Source organism: Canis lupus, chromosome 25, assembly GCF_003254725.2.
Source record: "Canis lupus dingo isolate Sandy chromosome 25, ASM325472v2, whole genome shotgun sequence".
Classification (NCBI taxonomy): Eukaryota; Metazoa; Chordata; class Mammalia; order Carnivora; family Canidae; genus Canis; species Canis lupus.
Window position 1 is genome coordinate 44,264,868 of NC_064267.1, and position 15,779 is coordinate 44,280,646.

Consider the following 15,779-nt stretch of genomic DNA (forward strand, 5'->3'; position numbering starts at 1 on the left):
AACACGAACATGGACACTTCAGAGATGCTGACTACCCCTTTGTTGGTTGGGATGGCCCCCTGAGAGCACCTCAGCCACGTAGGGGCTTTGCCTGCGGCCTCAGCTATGCCTCTCAACCACCTTTGAGAGAGGCACAGGTACTAGCTCCACTGAGCAAACCGGGAGACTGAGGCCCAGACCGGGAGTGATTTGCTTAAGAACTCACAGCTGTCCAGTAGGGAAGTCCCTTCTCCTCAGCCCTTGTCCCTCCTCCTGAGACCCTAGCCTTTTTCCCCACTCTGGTCCGTGGGGACCCCCAATTGCCAGGAACAGTCAGACCCAGGTCAGGGTAGCTCCAAGCTGGGATCAGCCCCCTCCACATTTCACCTGTGATGATGGAGAGCCACGCTGGGGCTTGGCCTGAGCCCCTGGTGGCCCCATCCTCCTGCAGGCTCAGACCCCCTGTTTGGTGGCAGTGGCAGGGCGACCGTCACCCCCGTGACTGCAGAGCCACTAGAGCCCCTTCCCTGAGGCCCCACGGCAGCTCTGGCTTTGTGCCCGACTGTCACTCTGTTCCCCAGCGGCTCTTTGCAGCGGCTGCCTGCCTCCCTGCCTCCCATTAATCATGTGTGCAGGATTTATTTTCTCCAGCAATTTATTTCAGCAAATGCAATCTGGGTGTGCCCGCAGGTGGGCAGGATGCTCTGCTGCCACCAGAGTCATAGAGCCCTGGCTTTATTGTCAGGCTGGCAGGCATGATTCACCAACACCCCCATGTCAGACAGCAGGCCTGGCTGAGCCCTGGGTGGGGGTGGGGGGGATGAGGGCCCCCATATCAACATGACCTCCAGGTCCCAAGCAGCCTGGAAGATTCAGCTTGCCCCATTTTCTGTACTGAGGTTTTGCTGCTCCTACCCAGGCTAGGGGCTAAAGGGGGGCAGGAGATAAGCCCCCAATATCCTCACCCTGAAACAAGCATTCAGAAGCCTTTTCTTAGAACCCAGGTGGTAGCTCTTTTCAGCTTCCTGTTCTGGGGAAGGAAGGAGCCCTCCCTCCTTAACCCCCTCCTCCCTGGCACTGCTGCGCAACCTGGCCCCAGTTCCTAGGGCAATCACAGAGGGAAAAGACCAACTGACACCAACCCTGCCACCCCTGTCACCACGACTGGAGCGCTGCCCCCCCCCCCCCCCAGGGTTCCCTTTGGTCACTCCTGGCCTCTTTCTGTAGGCTGTCGGCAGACACGGGAGTCTGGGGTTGAGAACCCCCGAGGCCAGGACAAGTGCAGGGGGCTGCTTGGTCATGATTTCAAGGGGTTAAGTTACTGCTCCTCGTTGTCTGGCCACTTATAGGCCTTGGAAGCAAAAAGGAAGGGACCGTGGACAGCAGAGGTAGGGGCCATCCTCCTGGCCCTGGTCTTCACCAAGCCCTTTACAGTCCCCATGGATGCCTCTCACCTCTGTGGCATCCTCAGGGGCACAGCTCCTAGCACCAGGGTCCCTGAATCCTCCCCTCCGTATCCTGGAGGCTCAGCCTGCACCCCTGTTTGCCCCACCTGGTCTGGCTGCCTCTAATGCTGCAGATAATTCCTGCTGTCGCAAAGCCATTACCCTGCAAATGGGCCACGCTTTAGAGTGTGTGTGTGTGTGTGTGTGTGTGTGTATGTGTGTGCAGGAGAGGGGGCGGCTGCAGCAGGCGAAGAGCTGTGTTTATGCCTTACCTCCATAATTGCCTTAGAAGATTTATTGGCTCCACCCTCCGCAGGCCCCTGCCCCCCACTCCCAGCCTCTGGTCCTAGGCTGGCGGCCTCTGCTGGACCCCAGGTGATAGGGCCTGGGGCTCCATGCAGGGGGGCCGGGGTGGAGTGGGGGGACAAGCCATGCCTAGCTGGAGTGTGATTAGGCCTTGCAGAGGGGCCCTGGTGTATGTGCTCTCCCCTTCTACCCCACGCCTGGCAGCAGGACTCAGAAAGGGGAGAGTGGCTGAGGCACCCCTAACGCGACATTCTAGACCTCAGGGGCCCTGGGGAAATAAGATGGGTACTGAAGGACATTGGTGGCAGGCATCTGAAGCCTTGACTTCTCCTCCTCCTTGCTCCAAGTCCTCCTGGCCCCTGGTCTCTCTGCCTGCTGCTTTGCCATTTGTAAGACCTCACCCCAGGTGTCATCTCAGCTGCCCCACCTTGTCCCCTCTGGCCCCCCTTCCCGGGCACAGCCAGCTCTCCTGGAGGGGGAGGCACCCCCCCCCCCACTTTTTCAAGAAGAGCCTTCCACCTTTGTGATAAACCCTGGACAAACCCAGGCCGGTGGGCATGGTCAGGAGACACCTGTGGACTTGGGAGGCGGGGCTGGGCTGGGGTCAAGGGCATGTCCCTCCTCAGCAAGCAGGACCAGTTTGCATCTCTGCTCCTCTAGTGATGCGGTCTGGGGGCACATCACTGAATTTCTCTGAGCTTCAGTGGCCTTCCCTGTAAAATGGGTCTGGGAACACTTGCCTCAAACAATATAAAGGTATTTGTAATGCACTGAACCACAGGAAGTTGCCTATATTCAACCGACTTTTGACTTTAGCATTTAGTGGGTGAATTTGTGTTAAGGTTCCTCCTCCTGTCCCTACTTTTCTTTCATACTCTTCCTGTCTCCCATTTGTATAAATGCTACCTGCTGGTTTTAAAGAATTCAGGCGAGGCAGGGCAGCACAAAGAAAAAAAAAGTTAAAAGCAAAACAAAATAAGTCTCCCTATCAGAAGTAGCTGTAATTAATGAATAACCACCATTTCCAGAAATCTCTTGTCGTGTTGATGCGGATAAGACGTTTAGAGAGATAAACTGATAGGAGGCTTGCTATAAAGGGATCTGATTGAATATTTTAAATGTAATTTATTAAATCTGATTTTGGTTTATCTTAACAAAAGAAGATAAACAGAAGGAACACCGACGGGAACCACATGACTCCAGGAAATGTCTCTGTCAGAGAGACAGTGTTTTCTAAAACGATCATCTCGTGGTCGCAAAAAGATTTGGAAGCAAGAAGAATAAAAATTATTGATTAGGGAGGATCTATCATGTAGGAGGAGGAGCCATGTGAATATTACAGTGGAAACCGAGGGCGTTTCGTTAAATTAGCGAGTTTCAAAGAAATGCAACCACAGCGCGCGACTGGGAAAAGGGAAGGGAAGCCTCCGGAGAGAGACCCCAGGAAAGATAATACACACAGAAAGGGGGGGACGAGCAGAACCTCGAAATGGCCTGCGTTCTTTCCAGTCAGGAGCTTGAGCAGCGGTATGCAAAATTCTGCACCTTTTTGACTTCAAAGAATTTGGTCTTGACACTGTCTCCTTCTCTAAAGTTTTCCATCATGTTTAAAAGTTAAAAAAAAAAAGAAGAAAAAAAAGGATATGATTTCTGACACATTGTAAATATGACATTTTTCAATAAAGCTGTTACACGGGTCTTTTTTGAATGTACCTGACCATTTTGATGGACAGAATGAGGAGTTCATCTGGTTCAGCCTGAGAGATGAGCTGCCCACCCCGCGAGTCGTAGAACAGGACTGCATGCTATAGAAACTCAGGTGGACTTGTGCTTTCGTGTATTTTCTGTTTCTGCTTTCCTGGAAGTTTTAGCAAAATTCCTTTGAACTGATTTTTCTCACTAAATGAAAAGAAATGAAGTTGAGGGTCTCTGATTAAAGCAGAAAAGCAGAGCCCGCCCCCCAACCAAGGATCCCAGCAGCTAAGGTAGGGGGGTGTCCCCACTGGAGAAGGTTGGACTGGCCTGGCCGGGGTTAGGGGGACTGGTGTGGATGACCCCCTCCCTCTCCCAAGCACTTCAGAAGAGGCTGACAGGAAAGTCTGGTGGGAAGGGATGGAGACTGGGAAGACTGTGGGATGGGAATGAGACGTTGATTCTGAAAATGGGTGGACTGGATGCAGCCCTGCTCTGTGGCTCCTGCCCAGAATATTGGGTGAAAAGTGAACCCTGAGGCCAGGGGTCTCACCAACTTCAGAGAGTCCTAGATGCAAGGCTCCAGGACTACCCTCCCCATTCTCAGAGACCCATTCAGCCTGCGGGGGGGCAGCCCCCCCAACACCCTTCTCCCCAGGCTTCTCCCTCTTAAAGTCAAGTTCAGCCCAGAGGGAGGAAGAAGGTCACAGCAGAAAGCAAAGCTGAAGAGCTGAAGCGGCCTGGCAATCCAAGAGGAAGGAGCCCCCTATGAAGACGCCCTCAGAGCAGCAGGCCACGCACAGCCTGGGGAGCCCCACCCACACTGCTGCCCTGCACCCTCGTCTCCCTTGTTCTCTGGGCTCCCCTGCTGCCGCTCTGGATCCGGCCCTTGCTGCTGCCCTCACCTCATCCTCGTAGGGAAATAACATCCTATCAATTCCCATGGGGTCGCCCAGCGCTGATCTAGAGCATGATGACAACCCCTGCCAGCCCTCTGCGGGACACCAACGGGTGGGTGTTCCTTAATTCTCCCTGCCAGGTGGCTGTTGGTATCCCATTTCACAGATTGAGAACCTGAGGTTGAGAGAGGGTGAAGTGTGCTCGTTTCCTGGGGCTGCCGTCACAGATCACCGCAGACTGGCTTAAAACAGCAGAAATGTGTTCTCTCACAGTTCTGGAGGCTAGACATCCAAAATCAAGGTGTTGGCAGGGTCACGCTCTCGCAAAGTCTGTGAGAAGATTGGTTCCATGCCTTTCTTTCTTTTTAAAGATTTTATTTATTTATTTATTTATTTATTTATTTATTTATTTATTTGAAAGAGAGCGAGCAAAAGCACCAGGTGGGAGGGGCAGGTAGGGAGCCTGACTCAGGGCTCAATCCCAGGACCCTGAGATCATGACCTGAGCCCAAGGCAGACGCATAACCACCAGGCGCCCCTCATGCCTTTCTCTTACTCCGGGTTTCCGGTGTCGAGTGTCACCAGCAGTCCTTAGCTGGAAGCTGCATGAGCCCAGTCTGTGCTCCCACTGTCACACCGCACTCTCTCCCCAGATGTCTCTTCTCTTCTGCGAGGTCGACATACTCCAATGTGACCTCAACTTGAATTGCATCTGCAACAACTCTTTTTCCAAATAAGATCACATTCTGAGCTACTGGGGATTAGGACATCAGCATGTCTTTTGGGGACACAATTCAACCCATAACAGGAAGTGATTCACCCAAGGTCACTCAGGCAAGCAATCAGAACCCCAGGCCTGAGCGCTGAATCATTGCCTGAGCTGCCTCCCGTCCTGAGAAGACCCTTATTCCTCAATATGCCTGGGATGCTGGTTTGTGGCCACTTTTGTGCTTCACAGGCCATTTTTGGTCCGTGGAGCTGGCATAGTTGTGGGTCCCACTACCCTGTCCAGAGGCACTGCCCCCAAAAGGCGGCCTGCTCAGTTGTTGGCTGAGTCTCCCTCCCGCGGCCCTGGCAGGGCCCAGGACATCAGTGTGGTTTGGGATGGAGGGAGGGGTGAGCACACCGTGGCAGGAGGGTCCTAAAGAGGGAGGAGGAGGAAGGTCCTCCCCAGAAGACAAGTGTACAGACCTAGTGCCAGAGTCTCTCCTTCCCATTTCCAGAGGCCCAGGATCCTCCCACCATCCTCCTCAGAACACAAAAGAAGGCTCTGTGCCAGTGGGGAGGCTGCGGGGCTGGAGCCTCCTGACATGAACCTGCTGAAACTTTCCAGAAATATCAACAAAAAGGTCCAAGGTTCTTTCCCTCCCTCTTTTTGAAGTGGGAGATTGGGGCTGAGGCTTTGCCTGAACTTGCAGGAGGGGTCAGTGTGGGGGACCTGTGACCATGGGGAGTGGGGGTGGGGTGGAGAAACCAGGGGCTGTGGATGCCACTAAAAGTCCCTCCTGTCCCTTTGGGATCCCTCCTTCACCCCGGACAGTCACACTGCTCCTCCCACCCCCCAAAACAGAGCAGCAAAGAGGAAAGGACACAGGAAGGGCAGAAGAGGGAAGACCCCAGCTCTGCTGGTCCCCAAGATCACCGACCATGATCAGACACCCAGAAGATGTCACCTCTCACACCCACACTCCAGGGAGAAGAGCAGCACTGCACAGCCAGGACATGGGTGTGAGGAGGAAGGGGCAGCGGACCCGGCCCCAGCCCCTGCACGGGGCAGGGGAGCAGGAGACCCCAGGACTGCTCTGGACAGATTGAGGTTGACTTGCAAGAGGCAGAGACTTCAGCTCTGGAGCCGGAAGAGGGGCCGGTACTGATCCTTCATTTCCTCAGCTGTTTAGCAAATATAGGGTGTCAGGCTCCGTTCTGGGTAATGGGGACACCAACATACGAACACAAAGCCCTGCTCCCTGGCAGCACAGAGACAAGTAACCAAGCTCACAACGCAGATGGCTCTAACCAGATTATCGGGGAGTCTCGACTCCTGGGGAAATAGACTTGAAGTGATTTCATTTTCCAGGCTCTGCCTTGGCTGTGCTGGGCAGAGGCAGCTTTCCTACTGGAGATTCTGAGCCTTCTCCACCTGCCAGGTTAGAATCTTCTCTTTCAGGACGCCAGGGTGGCTCAGTCAGTTAAGCCTCTGCCTTCAGCTCAGGTCATGATCCCCAGGTCCTGGGATCAGGTCCCACATAGGGAGGGAGCTGAGCAGGGAGCCTGCTTCTCCCTCTCCCTCAGCCCCTCCCCCTGCTTGTGAGCTAGTTCTCTCGTGCTGTCAAACAAATAAATTTTTTTAAAAATCTCTTTCTGGGCATTGCCCAGTGAAACTCTGGTTTCTTAGTTTCTTGCTTGATGCAAAACTTTTGTCACCTCCCTGTGCTCAGGTGGAGCTTCAGAAGCTCTATGGGGGTGGGAGGCTGTGCGGGGGGGCTCCCCTCACCCTCAGTTCTGCACTGCTGTGTAGGGAGAGAGAAAGGGGCACCAGCTCCTGATGTGCGTGGGCCGGGGAGCCCCAAAACCACAGCACCTTTTCTTTTTTTTTTAAGATTTTATTTATTTATTTGAGACAGAGAGAGAAGCACAAATGGGGGGGCAGGACAGAGACAGAGGGAGAAGCAGATTCCCCACTGAGCAGGGAATCTGACATGGGGCTCGATCCCGGGACCCTAAAATCATGACCTGAGATGGTGACCTGAGCTGAAGGCAGATGCTTAACTGACTGAGCCCCCCGGGTGCCCCCACAACACCTTTTCTGTGAGCAGTACCACAGGGGTCTAAGTTGCCCGCCAATGGAGTCACTTGGGGCACTCCCCTGGGCACAGGGCCCCGTGCTCAGCAAAACCCCACATTTGGCTTAATGTGGTCTTGACATTCTTGATCATTGTTGAACAAGGGGCCCTGTTTTCATTTTGCACCAGGACCCATGCAAATTCCGGAGCCAGTCCTGCCTGCCGACAGGGATGTCACGGAAGTGTACTGCTGGCAGCACCGCGTCGCACCGCGCTTTGCACCTAATGCTGCAACATGGTCCCCAGAAGCCTGAAGCCACAGATTCATCCACACTCGGGGGTCAACTCTCCGGCCTGCGGGTGTAGGTGACATTACCTTCTGTAAATTCTGAGGGCCCGGGAACCTCAGGGTGGGGGTATCAGCCTCTCCTCACTCAGCAGCCCCCACCCCGCTGTTCCGCCGGGAGTCCCCCAGCAGCTCAGTGAGTCCTCTTGCTAAGCTGAACCCCAATGGGACGCTGAAATGCCAGCCTCTCCCTCCTGCCAGCTCCCCTGATTCCTGGGTAAGGGATTCCTTCATCCCTCTGGGGACCCTGTTCCTCCTTCCAGCTCTGCTCCAGAAATGAGGGAAGAGGCTCTCTCCCCCAGCCCCGTGACAGCCCCACGGCTCTCACCGACCCATGCCACCTCCCCAGCCTCAGACGTTTTTCCTCTGCATGTGGGCAAGGGCCTGTGGGGAGGATGTGGGTCTGAGGGGCCAGCAGTGAGCCCTGCAGTGGGAAGGAGGTCTGGGGGGATGGCCACTCAACCAGCCTGTGGATGCTGAGCCCCTCGGAACCGGCCAGACCCCACCAGACAGCCTGCCACAGAGAAGCGACTGCTCCGAAGAAGCTGCCAGAAGGGAGGAGGAGGAGTGGCGGGGTGGGCCGCCATTCCAGTGGGAGAGACCACTGAGGAGCAAGAGGACCAATCACTAATCATACACAAAATAGTTGCATGCAACATGGATTTAGGCCGGGTTCTCAAGAGGTGGCCTGAGGAAGTGGATGAAGCTGACGGCACTTGGGGTGCTGGGGTGCAGGTGCGGGAGCGGAGAGAGCCCAGGCTGGCCCTGGTCACAGGAAGTGGCAGAGGAAAGGGGGCCGGGATTGGGGAGGAATGACTCACAATCCATGCTGTGAGGCCCCTTGTTTTCTTTGGCAGCAGGAGGGTTCTCACCCTGAGGAGAGCTGGGGCAGGAGGGGCAGTAAGCAGACCAGCAGCTCTAGGTCTTTCTATTCCTCCCACGGCATGCCTTGAAGGCTCTGGCCTGGCCCGCCTGGCTTTGCCTCCCAACGGCCTCACTTGGCCAAGGGACTGAGGTGCCCAACATGCAAGCAGTGTGCTCCTCCTTGAGGAATTCCCCAAGGCCTCTGGTTTGTGGGGCACACTCCAGGCTTAATCCCTCTAGTTTGGATGCCAGCCCCCCCCCACCCATGGCCCGAAGCATCGGCCTGTCGCCCAGACGCTTGTGAGGCTCTCCACCCACCTTCTCTGCTTTCTGGGCCCCCTACCCCGCTGGCTCTTTCTTGGAACCACAGGTAATTCCCTTGGGAAGCTTTTTCAAACTTCTGTTTATACCTCAAGTACAGGCCGTATTAACACCCTCTCTGCCAAAAATTTGAGATCATGGATAAAAAAAAGATAAACCCTATCTAGATATACATCCTTTCTAGAGGGATATTCAGATGCAAATGGGTGACTTCCAGCTTTACAATATTCACTCACAATAACCCACAGTCAGACACCATCTCATGCACTCCTGAACCAGAGGTACTGTCTTCGTGAGGTGCGGTGGCAACGAGGCAGGGGAAGGGAGGCATATACACTGGTGGGCTGCGTAATGTTGAGCTGGCTCTTGGGGCAGGCGCGGAAGGCAGGGGGGCTCTGATTTACAGCGCGTGCTGATTCCCGTGGTGTATGCTCCCACTGTGGCTGGTTTCAAGCTCCCCATGTGAAGTCACCCAGGGCAGACCTGGGAAGAGATGCCAATCTTCAGCTCTCAGGAGCCAGTATGATCTGACTCCCAGCACACCACCGGATGGGTGGCAACCTCCAATGGAGTTGGAAGAGTTCCACAAGCTTCTTTGTGGCCAGGGCCCAGAGAGGGAAGGGAGAACCAAAATGATGATGACATCTCGGTGATCACAGGGGAAGAGAGTCTCAGCGAGGACAAAGAGGTCGTGCACATTCTCTGCTGCCCAGTGGCATAGAAGGAAGAGGCCGGAGAAGCTGCTGGATCTGACTGACCCCACCCTGCTCCCCAAGTCTCACCCATCACCCCTGAGACCCAGGCTCTCTCTGCAGGTCTGGGGCTCTGTCTTATGAAGGGGGGCAGGCTCCCATCAGAGGCTTGACCATCTGCACAGAAGGAGCAAGGGCTGGAAAAGAAAGGACAATATGTTGGGGTGGGGGGAGAGGAATGTCCTGACAGGATCTGCTCTGGGAAGGCACCAGGCCTGCCAAAGCCACCCTGGGTCACCAACATGAATTGGGGTGCCAAGATCCTCGCTCTCTCTCTCTCTCTCTTTTTTTTTTGTCCCAGGACATTCTGTGGGGCAGAAGGGCACCTCCTCTCTGCCCCAGGTGGGAGCTCCCAGGAGAGCTGCTCATTTGGGGCCCTTCCCATGAAATTCCAGAAGATTCCCTCCTGCCAGATCAGGGTCATAGCAACTGAGAACAATGCTGGACAGGCCGAGCGAGCTCTGCATAGGGGCAGGGGGTCTGGGAGAGCGTCAGAAGCTGCTGGGGCCTGTCCGACCCAAACTGGGCCACTGGTGGGGCCTTTCATGTCCGCCTTCCTCTCGGGGCCTGCCTTTGCCTCTTCCCACCCCACTACCCCCAGTGCGGCAATTACGGCGCTAATTAGGGCGCTTTGATCATCTTTAGAAATGGCTACATGGGGGAGAGACGCTGCCAAGCAATTAGGGGCAGAGGGGCCGGGAGCTCGGGCACCTCCTCGGGGGGTGGGGCTGCCAAGGACCCTCAGACACCCCCTGCCCTCCTCCCTCCAGGAGTATCTGCCCCCAGCATAGCCATAAACTCCTCAGGGAATAGAGGCAGATGGGAATCCCCCCCCCATCTGAGCCCTGGAGACAGGGCCAACCCCTACCCACTGGCCCCCCTCTGCCTGGCCCCCAGCCCAACCGTCAGCTCTTCTGGCCTGTCCAGGCCCCTTTGATGGAGCCGCAGAAACAAGGGCTCCTTTGACAGAAGGGGGGCCTCAGAGCCGGGACTATGAAACTTCAAAGGTGAGGGTCGAGCCCACTACCCCGATCCCTCCCCCAACCCTGGCCCCCCTCCCGAGTACCCCCCCAGTCTGTCCTCTATATAGCCCCCCAAGCCCCATTCCCCTGTGGGCTCCGGGGAGTTAAGGGCCAGGTGAGGGACCAACTGAGGAAGGTGGGTGATTTTGAAGGGCGGGAACAGTCAGATGATTTGAGGGACAAGAATCCAGTGCCCAGGGGCAGAAAGGCAGTGGGAGGCAGCCACCAAAGGATTAGCACCTGCAGGGTGGACCCCAAGGGGGAAAAGGGCCAGGGTCGCCCCGGCTCCCAGTCATCATGCTGCTTCCCGTGCTGCTGCTGCTGCTGCTGCTGCCCCTCCCAGACCCATGGTCTGCCTATGGGCACCCCCTGTATATGCGCCTACCCCCCAGCACCCTGCAAGGTGAGCCTGGGCTGGTCTGAGGGGGCGGCCGAGGTGGGAGGAACACAGAGGAAATGGGTCCAGGGCAGGGAGTGTGACCTGGCCAGCTCCCACTCGTTGGGCCCTTTGGTCCCTTCTGCCCACCCTGCCGGGAGAAGGGGCCAGGAACTGAGGCACAGGTGGGAGAGAAACGGGGAGGACAAGTGTGCGGAGAGAAGGGGACCTGGCAAGTACCACCAAAGGGTGTGCTTTGGGGAAGATTCCGGGTTCAGCAGGAGGAAGGGTTCAGGGTGGCATCTCCTTGGCTATCTGGGCCCAAAGGTGGGCGGCTTGACCACAATAATTTTGTCGAAAATCCTGAGTTTTGTGCTGTCTCGACCTTTGGGGTGCTGTTTTCCTTCAAGGTTTTTAAGGAAAGTCCCTTTTCAAAGATTCCAGCCCAGCTCAGCTGAATTACAGAGAGCTCTTGGGTTGAGAATCTGGGACCATCTGCTCTGAGTGCTGGGCCCTTGGGTCCCGGGGCTCCCTCTCCTCCCCATTCTGCCCTGGTGCTCCCGGGCCCCCACCTGCTTCTCCCAAGGCAGGCCTGGGGGCTGGAGCCTGAGACTCTTCCCCAACCACACATGACTTGTGCCCCGTGTCCCAGCAGCTCTGTCAGCCCAGGGCACGAAAGCATTGCAGGCTGCCCAGAGGAGCGCCCAGTGGGCAGTGAATCGAGTGGCAATGGAGATCCAGCACAGACTGCACGAGTGCAGAGGTTGTGCCAACCACACCATCCCATGCCCCGGTGAGCTCGCAGGGACTTCCGTGGCCGGATCGCCTGCCCACCCCATCCCTTCCCTTCACATTTGACTTGGGGACAGAAAGTAGGTGGGGCTGCCACCGGGCTGATGAAGGTCTCTCCGAGTGGGAAGGGCACTCCAGGCATAGGGCACAGCATTTGCAAAGGCAGGAGGGCAGGAAGAGTCTGGGCTCGTTAGCTGAATAGTGAGAAGTTTATGGCTGCTGACTAGACCCTGACTGCTCCGGGTGGAGTCACAGAGGGGAGCCCCAGGGCAGGGAGGTGGCCCGGCTCTGCCTGGGTGCAGGAAGGGTGGGAGGCTCAAAGGTCTATGTCTCAGCAGGACCCTGGCGTTCTAGGCCTCAGGCTCCCCTCCTCCAAGATCCAGCAGAGCCAGGTGAGGCTGAAAGGGCACGAGGGGGCAGGGCGGGGGCAGGGCGAACCCGTAGGGGCCTCGATGGTGAAGGCGGCCAGGACTTGTCCCTTGTGACGCCGATGCCACCTTTCCAGGGCCGTGCGGCGAGAGGCGCCCGAGCACTGTCAACGTGACCCGTGCCCACGGCCGCATTGTGGGGGGTAGCGCTGCGCCCCCCGGGGCCTGGCCCTGGCTGGTGCGGCTGCACCTCGGGGGGCAGCCTCTGTGCGGCGGCGTCCTGGTGGCGGCGTCCTGGGTGCTCACCGCGGCGCACTGCTTCGCGGGGTACGTGCCCCCCCCCCCCCGCGGCCAGCCCACGTCCCCGCGCGCCCTCCGACTCTTCCGGGGTCGCCGGGCGGGCGCCCCGCGCGAGGGCTGGTCTCTGCTGCCTCCTGGCGGCGGCCACCGCCCTCCCCGGCTCCCGGCTCGAGGCGCCCAGCCGGGGCGCGGAAAGGGGGCTGGGGCTCGTGGGGGCCGCCTGGGGACCGCCGCCCCTCCCCGGCCCCCTCCCTGGCCCGCGAGCCACGGCGGAGGAAGAGCCCGGCAGGCGGGAGGTGCCGGTGGGCGGAGGGCAGGGGCACCCCGGTCCTGCGCATCACCTGCCGCTCGCCCCGCAGCGCCCCGAACGAGCTTCTGTGGACGGTGACGCTGGCCGAGGGCCCCCGGGGGGAGCAAGCGGAGGAGGTGCCGGTGAACCGCATCTTGCCCCACCCCAAGGTGAGACGGGAGACCCCAGGCTCTGAGGTGGGAACAGCGCCCCTACCCCACGCTTCGCTGACATTGCGCCGCCACCCACTCCGCAGTTCGACCCGCGGACCTTCCACAACGACCTGGCCCTGGTGCAGCTGTGGACGCCGGTGAGCCGGGCGGGGGCGGTGCGCCCCGTGTGCCTGCCCCAGGGTCCCCGGGAGCCCCCAGCCGGCACGGCTTGCGCCATCGCGGGCTGGGGGGCCCTCTTCGAAGGTATGGGGCAGGCCCGGGCCTGGGTGAGCGTGAGTGGGAAGAATTGGGGGGGGGGTGGCGGGGGTGATGGAGTTCAGGAAAGCGGGGTGTAGGGAATCCCACCCACCTCCAACTGCCTTCGCAAAATGCTTCCTGATCTTGCAAAGGGGGAGGAATCGAGGAGGGGGAGGGGGAGGGAGGGACCCTGGAAGTTAGGCCCCTGCCCTGTGGGCCTGAGCCCCCTCCACCGCTTCCCTGTAGACGGGCCTGAGGCCGAGGCGGTGAGGGAGGCGCGAGTGCCCCTGCTCAGCGCTGACACCTGCAAAAGGGCGCTGGGGCCCGAGCTGCACCCCAGCAGCATGCTCTGTGCCGGCTACCTGGCCGGGGGCATCGACTCATGCCAGGTATGAGCCCTGACTGGTCGCAGGATGCTGGGTGGGCTGCCCCCAGGGACAGGACAGCTTCTTTCCTTCCACAGTCAGGCTGTCACTCAACTTGTCTGAGCATCTGTGTCCCCATTGCTAAAATGGGTACAAAAGTAATAACTCCAGAGAGCCCGGAGCTGCCTTACCCTGCCAAGGGTCAGGGGCATATGAGAGGGGCAGGTCAATGTAGTACCTCCCCTTTGGCTCGGGTCCCCGCAGGGTGACTCCGGAGGCCCCCTGACCTGTTCTGAGCCTGGCCCCCAGCCCAGGGAGGTCCTGTACGGAGTCACCTCCTGGGGGGACGGATGCGGAGAGCCAGGGAAGCCCGGGGTCTACACTCGTGTGGCCGTGTTCAGAGACTGGCTCCAGGAGCAGATGAGCGGTGAGCACCCCGTTCCCATTCACCTCTCCCGGGAGTATCTTCATCCCCGCCGCCGGGAAAGCTGGTCTCCCTGCGGGGGAGGCTGCGGGGGCTACGGCCCAAAGCCGGGACTGAGTTGACCGCCCCCCCCCCGCCGCAGCACCCCCCTCCAGCCGGGAGCCCAGCTGCAGGGAGCTGCTGGCCTGGGACCCGCCGGGGGAGCCGCTGGCCGACGCCGCCGCGCCCTGCGCCTTCTACGCGCGCCTGTGCCCCGGGCCCGCGGCCGCCTGTGCGCGGCTGGCGCAGCAGCAGTGCCTGCAGCGCCGGAGGCGATGCGGTCAGTCCGGTCCCCAGGGCTGGGCCGGGGGGACGGGGAGGGCCTGGCCCGCGCCTGACCGTCGCTCGGACCTTGTCCCGCCCGCAGAGCTGCGCTCGCTGGCGCACACCCTGCTGGGCCTGCTGCGGGGCGCTCAGGAGCTGCTCGGCCCGAGCCCGGGGATGCGGCGCCTGGCCCCCTTCCTGGCGCGCCCCGCCCTGGCGCTCCTGGAGCCTCCCAGGCACCCCGCCCGCGAGCAGCGGCTGCACCCAGGTACCCCGCCGTCACATTCCGGCCCCCGCGCCCCGCCCCGCCAGCTGCGCGGCGCAGGCCACCCCCTAACCCTGCGTCTCCCCAGGATCGCGGGCTGCCGGCGCTCGGTTCCCGAAGCGGAGGCCGGAGCAGCGCGAGGAAGCGAACGGTGAGGACGCCCCCTGCCGGCCTTTGCGGGGCGGGGTGTGGTGGGGGGAGGCCGACCAAGGGCTGGCGAGGCCCTGCCTGGGGGGATTCTTGGGGCCACCAGGCCCGCTGGCTCTCCCCACCTGACCCCCCGCCCCCGCCACGCAGTAGGCAGGGTGACTCTTTGGGGGGACTTGTGGCTCTGGGCCCCCCTCAGTGTCCACAGAGGCCATCTGCTTTGGGTTGCCACTTAACCTCTCTGATCCTCAGTTTCCCATCTGTCACATGAGGAGAAATCTGCCCACTGGGAGGCCATCTCGAGGTCCTGGTGGGCATCCCACGCCCAGATCCTTGCTGGTATCCGTTTTTGGCTATTCCCAGGGCCTCTCTCCTTCCCGCAGGCTGCCCTGGGCTGGAAGGCCTGCGACAGAAGTTGACCACCCTTCAGGGCACCCATGCCTGGATCCTACAGGTTCCATCAGAGCACTTGGCCATGGACTTTCAGGAGGTAGGTTCCCATATTCACTCACAGTGGCCTCCGGAGGCTGACCTGGGTCAGCCCTGATGGGTAGGGGACAGAACGGGCACCCTCCACAGCAGGAGGCAGGACCTCCAGCCACTTGGGGTGTCTTGGAGGCAAGGGGTGGGGAGAGCAGTTGTATGTAAGAGGAGGTGCTGGCTGGATAGGAAGGTCTGGGAGGGGGTGTGAGTGGAAGGGCATGTGTGGGGGATATCCAAGTGAGCAGGAAGTGTGCAGGCTTTGGGAGTAGGGGGCCCAAGAGCAGGGTTGTGGGACCCTGAGCTCCCTCCTCCTTCTGCAGGTCCTGGCCGATCTGGGCTCCAAGACACTGACTGGCCTCTTCCGAGCATGGGTACGGGCAGGCTTGGGGGGCCAGCATGTGGTCTTTGGTGGCCTGGTAGGCCTGGAGCCAGCCACGATGGCCCGCAGCCTCCCCCGGTTGCTGGTACAAGCCTTGCAGGCCTTCCGCTTGGCCGCCCTGGCGGAGGCAGAGGGATCCCAGATGGGAGCAAGGCAGAGACAGGGGCTGGGGACCAAGGGGCATCACTCACTCAGTCCTCAGATTTCTCCAGCCAGGGGGCCATGAGCCACGTCTGGGCCCCCAACCCCTGGTGGGGACCTACCACTCTGGGAGGCTCCTGTGATGACAAAGTGTCACGGCCACAGTGGGCTGGGTGTGTGGGGTGGGGGACCAGGGCCCATGTGTCTTCCCGGATGTGCCATCAGAAAATCACAGCTGCTTTAATAAACATTATTTATGATCTACAGCAATAACTCTGGAGCTTTCTTGGGATGAGAACCGGGTGGGGGGGGGGGGGCATTGGACAGG

General features: G+C 59.4%; 1 protein-coding gene across 4 annotated transcripts; it reads left to right on the forward strand.

Moving 5' to 3' along the window:
• Positions 1-5,836: 5,836 nt before the first annotated feature.
• PRSS56 (serine protease 56) lies at positions 5,837-15,724 on the forward strand. 4 transcript variants are annotated; one of them, XM_049101323.1, is made up of 13 exons: positions 5,837-6,188; positions 7,294-7,466; positions 11,441-11,578; positions 11,913-11,969; positions 12,083-12,272; positions 12,605-12,704; positions 12,791-12,950; positions 13,191-13,333; positions 13,574-13,736; positions 13,876-14,304; positions 14,390-14,452; positions 14,832-14,938; positions 15,252-15,724. In XM_049101323.1, the coding sequence occupies exons 2-13, from the start codon at positions 7,400-7,402 to the stop codon at positions 15,534-15,536; spliced, it is 1,902 nt and encodes a 633-aa protein (XP_048957280.1). In that variant the 5' UTR covers positions 5,837-6,188; positions 7,294-7,399; the 3' UTR covers positions 15,537-15,724. The 4 variants fall into 4 exon arrangements, with proteins under 4 accessions (XP_048957280.1, XP_048957281.1, XP_048957278.1 ...); XM_049101324.1 differs by lacking the exon at positions 5,837-6,188 and having other exon boundaries at positions 7,349-10,394; XM_049101321.1 differs by lacking the exons at positions 5,837-6,188; positions 7,294-7,466 and adding an exon at positions 10,419-10,812.
• Positions 15,725-15,779: the final 55 nt, after the last annotated feature.